The sequence below is a fragment of the Anser cygnoides genome, chromosome 3, assembly GCF_040182565.1.
Source record: "Anser cygnoides isolate HZ-2024a breed goose chromosome 3, Taihu_goose_T2T_genome, whole genome shotgun sequence".
NCBI classification, from domain to species: Eukaryota; Metazoa; Chordata; class Aves; order Anseriformes; family Anatidae; genus Anser; species Anser cygnoides.
The window spans coordinates 5,890,745-5,900,760 of NC_089875.1; the positions used below are offsets into that span (position 1 = coordinate 5,890,745).

Here is a 10,016-nt window from a genome sequence, read left to right on the forward strand (position 1 = left end):
AAGTAGAGGCAATACATAGGACTGTTTTACTCTAGATATTGAAAGCAAAAAAAATACACTTTGAGATTTTTCTGAATGTGAAAGTAATACATGCACTGAACAGCATCCAGATCTCTTCTTATTCTATGCACCTAAAGAAATTGTTCTTATTTACAGCTAAGTCTTTGACTTCTCACCACTCCAACCAACAAAGAGCTTTGTTTAGGAAGTACCAAGGGACACGTAAAAGAATAATCCATTACGTACTAGTTCATAAGTGGGCTATTTAGTAGGTCTTGATACTCCAGCAGTTTCAGTAGAAGTTTATCCCAAAGAAAACCGCTGGTTCCAGGCTCTTCGTGCCAACACCAGAAATAAGCAACAGAAGTTGCGCACACAAAGAAAAGCCTTCTGGGTTGAACCCTTGACATTTCGCTCCTCTACAGGAAGATCAAGTACGCAGACAATACCAGCTGAAGATGTCCACGTACTGACAAATGTTTGAGAATAATTTAGATGAGTGCATAAGATCAGCGTAAGAAATCATCCCTTTGTCATTAGGCAAATCATATTTTGTTTCTGCAAATGCACACTGTTCCTGGTGCAGTTACTCAGCAGCAAATCTCAGCTGCTATGCTCTCCTCCCCATACCACAGTGGCAGACAAACGATTCCCCTTGTCGGAAATCCCTTGTCCCATTCTCCCACAGCCCACATTGCTTCACCTGCTGCTGCCATGCTTTAATTTCCCTCATTACCTCCACTTGCTACTTACCTTGTAAATATAAGTGAGTTTAGGACAGTTATTTGTTCAATATTCATGAATTAATTAGAAGGGAGTAAGGATATCTAATTTAATTCATACAAGCTGTAAATATTATTATTTTTGCATGCTCCCAGGGCTTATGGATAAGCACATTTTAAAAATCAAGGCAAAAAAAAAAAAAAAGAGTATCCCTAGATCAGAATCAGTGGGTGGATTTCTAAAGATTTAATTTACATTCATCTCCTATTAAACTGAATGCATAATCTTCTTCGTTATTTTATAAATCTCCAGATACATCTGGGAAATTATTTTTTTATTGATGTATTTGCATGTGCATGACTAAAATTCTTCTAGTCTTGGCAGTTGTACTTGAAACCAGAATTTACACTGAATGAGGAAATATGGGTCATTCAGCAAACAAAAACAAAGATGAAGCAAAGGGCAACTTGTTTGAAGACCTTGAGCTCTTGCCAAGCCACGTTTCCCAAAATATTGTGCTCTACACCACACTCGAGCCTTAATTATCAACTACTCTCCTGCAGGAGCCAGCTGCTTGGAGCATGAAAGGCAAACACAAAAACATGACCCCGGCATAATTCAGCAACAGACTTGGTGACAGTTCGGCATGTGCGTGATTAGCTCTTCTTATCTTTAACCAACCTGAAGAATGCCCTTTTCTTCACAGGGCTCACTTCCTCCTAGGCTGTGCTAATAGATGGTTGCGCTCAGTGTTCGCCCAGTCATGCTGAAGCACTCTTGTTATTTTGCATGCATTTCATCGCCTCAGCCTAACAGTCTGGTGGGCTGTTAGAAGGTTTTGGGATCCATGAGATGTCTCCACTTGTTGACAGCACACAAAAAGACATTTTTTCTCCTCTCAGGGCACTCTCTGCTCTTGCCCGTTTATATTTTGTTCCAGTATGTAGAGTTAACTGCAAAGCAGCAAAGCCAAGGTTCGCCCTGCTGTCTAACGATGTTTCCTTATTTAGCAGCTAGTTTTATTGCAATCTTCTGTTCTCTCCCCCACAAATGTTCTAAGTTCTGTTCTCTGGAGCATAATTACTCCAAGTACCTTTCCCTCCAGCAGCAGCATGCTAATGCTTCATGGCTTTTCAAGAGACACTTTGCCTTCTTAAAGGCGACCAAAACATCTTGAGAGAAGTACCAAAGGGCTCCATCCTGACAGAGAATTTCAGCAGAAGATTAGCACCTGAACGTTTTGTGGAGCTGTGCAACAATACCTCTGAGACACCTGAGCCTCTAAAACATACAGTACAATTCCCCAATTTCTGCAGTTTTGCAGCATCTCTGGGGCAGCTTCCACGGGCACAAGCAATGTGCAACCCCGAAAGGCATTTCACATCCAGGCAGACTGGTTTTAATCTGACCCCATTTCATGTTCCCAAAAGCACAGCAGCACTGTGTGCAGCTGCCCAGCACCCTCCATTAAAAGACCTGGACATCAGCTCCTCATTTCTTTGCCAAACTTGACCCATTCAGACTGAAATAACCACGCTGGACGATTGCCTGGGCTGGGATTGCTTGCTTGCTTTTGTTCCTGAAGCAGCAGCAAGGGCAATCTCACCAATTTCCTCTAATGAAGTTACAATTTCTGAAGTAAGGTACATCTCTGCAAAGGAGATGAATGTGAGCCAGAACAGTTTACAAAATAGGTTCTCTACATGCTCAAAAACATCAGCTACTACTTATACGTGGGAAGAGCTAATGCCTTCCTACTTGCAGAAATACCTGTGGATTTTAACACAGTCAAACAAATTGCAGCTCTTTGTACCAGACCTGTGAAAATACAGCCTTGTTTCAACAAACCAAGAAATTCTGCTAGTCTAATCTGCCCATATGAAAGAAAAAAGAAAAAAAAAAAAGAATACATATTCATACTCCTACTCTCAAAATGCATAGGGAAACTAAAATAAAGTTTTACCTAACATTTCCTAACTTCTAAGTGGTTGAGTTTGCAGCCTAAGTAATCTCTTAACATGTCTGATTTCTTTTTAGCCAGTGTCTCATTTTTAACTCTAATTTTATTACACATTAAATTTCATTTTAAAAGAAACGAGCGTAGGAATTAGTGTGTCTTTCAAAACAGGCAAGGCTGACTCCGGAATGACTCTAAGAAGTGCTGTTAATGGGTAAAAGCATGCTAGTTAGAAGGGAAAAAAAAGCCTGGCAGACTTCGAAAATGGATGCTTCTTTCAGTAATTACGTGGATTGAGAAACAGCTATTTCTGTCAACATCTTCAAAGAAACTTTTAAAGTTATGGAAAGTAAACAGAAGGAAAATCAGCAAGCAGATTTTTTTTCCCAGAAAAAAAATGTTATTTTGAAAAACAACAATGACAGCAGACAAATCTATTTTGGAAAACAAAGATCGCCACGTGGGTAGAGGCTTGCGTTAATGAAATCACCTACCGTGATTTTAATCCACGCACACATCAGATAGATCAGGCATTTCAGCGAGGAGATTTTAATTGGAGCTTGGTCACCGTTGAAAATCCCTCCCATAAAACCCAGCCAGGCTGGCTGTAAATCAGGACAGTAGGGATGATGACACAAGACACTCAAAATTAGAAATCGTCTGACGGCTAAGCCAGTTACAAGACTCGTGGCAAGGGAGAGAGTAAATAAACAGAACTTGCTAGAAGGTTGGGTTTACGTTTGGTGGCCAACTCTTGCAGCTTTATCATGACAACTGTGATATTTAGGGTTCTATCTGGAGATTTTTTTTTTTTAATGTTATTTGGAAGACCTAGTTGCTGTATGGGAATTACAGGATAAATGTGGAGTGAGTTATGTAGAGGGACAGCAGATTTTAGGCACGCCTCTCCTGACGTGTACACGTATTTGATGAGAAGTACTTTTTCCAATTAAACCAAACGGACTCTCAGGTTCTCTTGATCCTTCTGAGGGTACCAATAAGCACAATGTACTAGAGGCCCCATTTGGCCATGATCCCTTACTTTTTTTGCAGGGTCTTTTAAATGAAACCACTTGTAGCAAATCAACCAAAGCTTCTCCCAGCCTGGTCAAGGGTGACCGAAGTGAGTGTGTTTTATTTCAAAATGGGCAAACCTAAAAATGTGCAGAAACCATGACACAATTGTTGGGTATGTGAAACAGCTGCTTTCCGGAACTCTGGTTTTAGACTCATTGGACCACACTTGGAGGTATTTCTCAATGCGACTAAGGGAATCCAAATCCATGCTGCCACAGAAGAGTTTTTTTCCATTCTGGAGGAAGTTATCTCATTAATTTACCCAAGCCAATGCCTGATATTACAGAAGCTTATGCATCTCAATTTCACTGCAGAGGTTTTGTAGAGCGGTTAGCTAGCTAAAAGCCAAAATTAAGAAGGCCAATTTGGCCATGACCCTCTGACAGCAACAGCTGATCCGCCATGAACTGTAACTGGAAAAACGTCTAGACATAAACATGGCTCTTACTGTCTTCTGCTATTGTTCACACGCATGAAGAGTTTTAAGAGCTTTGCTGTACATGTTGCAATTGTCTAAATTTAAAAAAAAAAAAAGGCAGAGGGACTCGCAGCCTACTTTCTCCTACCAATCTCAGTCCAAGTGCTTTACTGTGTTAGCCCAGTAAGAAAAAAAAGATCCCTCATGCAGATATATGATGTTAGAAAACTTACTACTTCTTTTTCATTCTGGACTACAAATTTTAAGGATCTTCCAAGAACGACTCAAAGCGCTAATCTGTGTATTAACAACTCTTGTGCTGTGGACGTACAAACATGTAATGGCATGCCTGTTTCTTTTTCTAAAGCAAATATTTTTCTTTCACAAAAATTTGCAGAAACAACTTTAATTTCTCCGAAAATCTGTTTTTACATGCCAGTAGAGATCAAGATTTACCTATTTCAATACTGAAGAGCCTTTTAATTTTTAATAGTGTTTATCTGTCCTTTAAACTAACTTTTTATTCATGTTGGTAGAGGCTTAATCTCTCTCAGTAGTCTCAGTCTTTTCAAAGGGATTATTTACCTCCCTCAATTAAACAAGAACAGAGTAACGTGGCCAATTAAAAAGCTGAAGGAGCTGAGGTTTTCTATGAAACTTGAAATTAGCCTTGAAGCTACAATTGCAGCTATCCTTATGAATAAGCAAACCTTAGCCAATTACTGCAGCAGCAAAACAAATTAAGATACAGTATCAAACCAGATTAAACATGAGATTAATTTCTTGAACAAGCGCGTTCCCAAGACAGCAGAACTCTTCAGCAGCTGATTTTACGCAAGCCAGCACATCCCCATGAGTTACGGCACTGAAGCAGGAATACAGATCCTACTTCAGGTGTTCAAGGTGTTCTGGAAGTTTGGATGTTCAGAACCACAGAACTGTTTTAGAACCAGTAGGAGTGATTTTTTTTTCCATTATTTTAAATATTTGTTTTAGTTTAACAAATTAATTTGTTTGAGCTTGGAAAAAATCCTCTAAATATTTGAGTAACATGTTGTCTAACCTTCCCCAAATAAATCCATCTAGATTTTTTACCACCCTGGATATAGTATCTACATTTGATCATCTCATAAATAATTCCTTGCCTCTCATTCTCAGAAGATTTTGAATGATCCACTAACAAGCAAAAGCCTAAATAATGCAACGTTGTTCTGGTTCTATTGACGATATAGTTTTCCCCACACTAAAAGTGGAGTAAATAAAATTGCAGGCTGGCTGTACCACTTCCATTTGTTTCAGAAATAGAGGTGGCACTTTTTGTTTTTGGTTTATATTTACTCTACAGGGATAGGAATCTGCTCATCTTCTTTCCCCCCCCCAACAATAATTCCTGATGAAATATGAAGCAATGCAGAGTGCATTTCTCAACATCCTCTACTGCCAGATCAATTTGCTCCTGAAGGGTTTTTCTGTTCCATCAGAATCCGAGGCTAACAAAATGCCATGAAGTATGAAGAAACAGGAAAGACTCATGCTTCCTGAATGGATTTAAAAGGGAAACTTTAGACATACAGCCAGAGCATTACCGCTTACTCTGGCTACAGAAACTCTCCTAGCGTTTCCCTGGAATACAGAGCTCCTCCTCATGATGGTCTTCGCACGTTGCTCCGTCGAGCAGTTGCCCAAGAGGATGCTTTGACCTCAAGACAAGACACAGCACCTCCTGAAGCACACCATGCACCACACCAGCATGCATCCTGTACCCACTGCAGGGGCTGGCGACGCAGCTCACCTCACAGCACAGACCCTGTACCGGCCGGCACACTGTGGTGCTGCAGGGACTTGCTGCCACCCCACAAACTTCTGAGCAGCTTCAGGTGGCGGCGGGAGACACACGGCCCCCTCCTTTCCCTGCCCAGGAACCAGCCCCACGCTGGTGCTGAACACGTCTCGCATACGCGTACGGGCAACTTCTCCTTTGAGGCTTCTACGCACTCAGTCCCTGTTGCTCTCCCCTTCCAGTCTCAAAATGAGATTGGTTCCAGAATGCTACGGATGACATCAGGAAACACAGCTATCTGCTATACTGGGCAGCCCAGCGGTCTGACCAGTCAGAAAACTTCTAGGCTTGTTCCTGGTAGGAAAACGGATGTAGTTCTAAAAATGGTGGCAGTAAGTGCCACTCCCAGAGGGCCTTCATACATCTGCATTTACAGCTCCCTGAGCAGAAGGGGATGAAAAAAAAAGTCTGACTTGAATTTATTAAGTAATTTCTATGGCTTTTATGGAAGACATTGCAACAATTGTCCACTATGCACACAGGTTAACATACGTCCCACACATTACAGAGCCAGTATCCCGCCCAAGGTAAATCTCAAAGTTCAACATGCCCCGAATTAAATTCTGTAATGACTTCTAAAGACGGCATTACAATCTGTTATGTCAATACCATACAGCAGTCCACGGTTATAATTTGTTAGGTCAATAATTCAGTGTAGCCTACTAAACTTAGTACTGCTTCCTCAAGAGCAATAAAATAAATGTTTAAAAGGGTCACAATAGCGTATTTATAGTCATCTATAATTAGCTCTGCAGCATCACAGAAATACATTACAGAAATTACGTATATAAATCAGACTGCAACCTTCATTTATAATTTCTCACATTCTCCAAGGACTGGCATAAAAAACTGCAACCACTCCTCTGCAGATTATAGCCTTAATTCACAGCATAGCCTGCACTATCAGTGAAGTGAGACTCCTCGAAGCTTTCTTCTCCCTTGACTCCACCACGAGTTTGAGCAGAGACTGGAGACAGAGTCCGTCCAAGAAGTAACAGGATCGCTCCCACACAGAAACCACCGGACCTGCCCTGTCATTCAGCCCAGTCGCGCAGCCAGGACTTGGTGCTGTGGTGGTCACGGAGAGGGCTGGCTGTTGGACCAGGCAGGGGCGAGGAGATGCAAAGGGGGAAGTGCACCCTACGTGAGGGAGGGCAGAATTCATCAGAGGAAAGCTTAGGCACCATGCAGAGGTGCTGTCCGTACTGCCACTGCTTACTCAATTCACATGTAACCTTCTGGGCAGTCTACAAGCCCAGATCAAGAACAGCCAGTAAAGCCAAAGTACTGACTTTCAGCCAAAGGATGTACAGCAAGTGGTAGCTTGGATCCTATATTACACTCTTTTTTAAAAAATAATAATAATTAAAAAAAAAGATTTCTGTATTAGGCAGCCAGGATTTCTACTGCATGCAAAAGTGCTGGCCGTGGTCTGCAGTGACTGCATGCTTTCAGAAGCTTGCCTCTACCTTTGGGATTGAGATGAGCTCCATCAAGGGGAAAAAAAAAAGTCTAGCTGGCAAACACTGATGTATGGCAGCTCAATTTATACTGCACACTGCTGGATTCCTTTTTTTTTTTTCTTTTTAAATCTATATGCCAGGAACAAGACTTAAGGCAAGACTTCTTTATTGCGAGTTTTGGCAGATCCAGTCAATGTCTATTATTTATGATTATGGTGGTGTTTCTTCTTTTGGTTTGCTTCTACTGCAGTGTCTCAGTCTGATTGTCAAGGCCAGATAGGACTTCACCACATAATTATTTAAAGCTCATTTACTAAGTGATGCAGATGCAAGATACAGGAGAAAAATAATACAGTCAGTATGAAATTACATTCCTAGCGGCACTGCAGCAACATCTCTCTATAAGCAGAAAGCGCATGGCAGGCTAGCACTAAAAAACTCCTGGGTGGGCTCAAGACTTTTTTCACATTTCCTTCAGTAACTCAACATCCTTTGTTTTCTGCATTTACTATGAAGCTAATCTACAGTGACAGAGTTACCTGGACCTGCACTCGCAAAATCCCACTTGTACCACTGTGCAGAACAGAACTGACATCACACTTTTTGCTTCAAAAAAAATTAAAAAAAAAAATCAGTGCCCTGAGGGCCCATGTTTTAAGTAGAGCCAAACCACCTCTGAGACCTCAGGAACACTGAGAGGGGAAACGTCTCTCTTTTCTTGGTGTATTTGTCCTGTGGAGGTGCCCACAGGAGCCCAGCTGGAGTCACTGGCATGTGGGCAACAGCACGGCGCTGCTACATGCAACTCTGCGCAACATCCATCTGCAGCCAAACCCCTCTTTCCCTCCCAAAACAGGAAGATAAAGCCTCAGAGCCCGATGCCCAAGAGCCACACGAGTCCCAGGGCGGTGAGGAGATGCAGGAACAGCCAGCCGGGAGCAAACAGCCCATGGCACCGTGGGCAGTGACAGCAGGGGCTGGTGCCTGCCCAGGACACGGCATGGGTGCTGGCCTGCTGCCACCGCAGGTACAGCTCACAAGTCAAACTCCGCCTGATGCAGGGACATGGTGGGGCCCGAGCTGACAAATTAGCAACGTGACATTTCAGCAGGGTGACAAATTTGTGATACATTGCCATATTTGTCATATGATGAACCCACATAATAGCCACAGGTCCTAACTTTCACTCAGGTTAGCTGATGGTGCATTAGGCAGATTGCAGTTTATTGCCCTACTACATCTGAGCTTCCCTCTTCTGCTCCTGGGACAGCCAAAACTTTTCATACAGAAAGGTGAAAAGTTTTTTTTTTTTTTTTAAAGTAGTTTCATTATCAAATACATGACAAGAAACAAAGTCCATCTTCACTTGTTTTCAGGGCTCTTTGCAAGTAACCACATCTCGATGCATCTGCCCTGCTTTCACTCATGCCATGCTCCTTTTTGCACGAATCTTCTAGCTAGTGATAATAACAGCAAGCTTCAGGTTGGAATTTGCAAATGCACTAGGTGTGGGAGTTGCACAGCTCCCACCGGAATAAATGGTGTAAGTACTGGTAGTGCTAATGGAGGAAGGCGGCCAAAAATAATTCCTCTGAGAAACGAGCTTGTATGACTTACCGAGTCTGCTATGACTCTTGGAGGACAGAGGAACTTCGGCAAAGCTGCACTTGGAACATCCGTTTTTAAGCCAGCATGGCAACAGAAGTCTTGTAAATTGTGGCAGACCAAAAAAAGCTCCAGTAATAAACTGCTGTGTAGTAACTACAGTACAAATGTGTGCATTCTGCTTTGAACTGCACCTCTACCAAAAAAAAAAACAAACCCGAAGGGTAACTGTGAAGCCCTGTTTTAATACCTTTCTTTGCATGTCACTTGTAAAGACAAAGGGTCAGATATTGCCCAGTTTTTGCAGTCCCCAAGTGAGAGATTGCAGGGACACAGGGCCACACTAATAACCTTAGGGTAGGTACACAGCCGAGAGCAGCAGCGGAGTTCAGTACTGCACACGGTGTTTATGCAGGGATTACACCTCGGTCAGGCAGTGTACAGTGCACAACTTCCTTGGGAAGAAGGCAGTGTGCACCCACCAACTACCAGCCATGCTTCGAGGCCAGGCTGAGGGCCACCAGCAGTTGTTGTCCCTGCTTCCATAGGCGAGATAACATGATGGGCTCGACCCTGCTCCGGTAAGGAGCAAGAGTTCACACAACCTGGAGAGAAGAGCATTTTGAGCAGGATCTTGTTGGGATGGTGAGCAGACAGACCCCATCTGCAATTTAGGGCTGCTGGCTGAGGAGTTTAGGTGGGCTGAAATTGATGTCAGCCTTTCCAGGTACTCCTCAAAGCCAGGGCCCCTGTGGGGGGCATCTAGTTGCCCGGAGGGTTCGATCCCAGTGCAAGGGACAGCACGGTGCTGGCTGCCACGCAGTGCCCAAGCACTCACCTGCCCAGAGGCATTCAGCTCTCTGAACACCACGCTTCCTTCTTTTAAAACTGCAGGCTTCTCCCGCTTTGACCTGCAAAGCAAAGGGTTTACTG

The 10,016-nt window shown here is 42.9% G+C and overlaps 1 protein-coding gene across 13 annotated transcripts in view; it reads right to left on the reverse strand.

Moving 5' to 3' along the window:
• The window catches only part of PLCB1 (phospholipase C beta 1), a 432,352-nt gene that overhangs the window by 291,088 nt on the left and 131,248 nt on the right, over nucleotides 1-10,016 (reverse strand). For 12 of the 13 annotated variants that reach the window (XM_048060933.2, XM_048060934.2, XM_048060932.2 and 9 more), the window contains one exon: nucleotides 9,922-9,994. The exons of the other annotated variant lie outside the window; for it this stretch is intronic. In XM_048060933.2, the coding sequence (XP_047916890.1) occupies nucleotides 9,922-9,994 (73 nt within the window). The remainder of the gene's footprint in view (nucleotides 1-9,921; nucleotides 9,995-10,016) is intronic. 13 annotated transcript variants of the gene reach the window in all.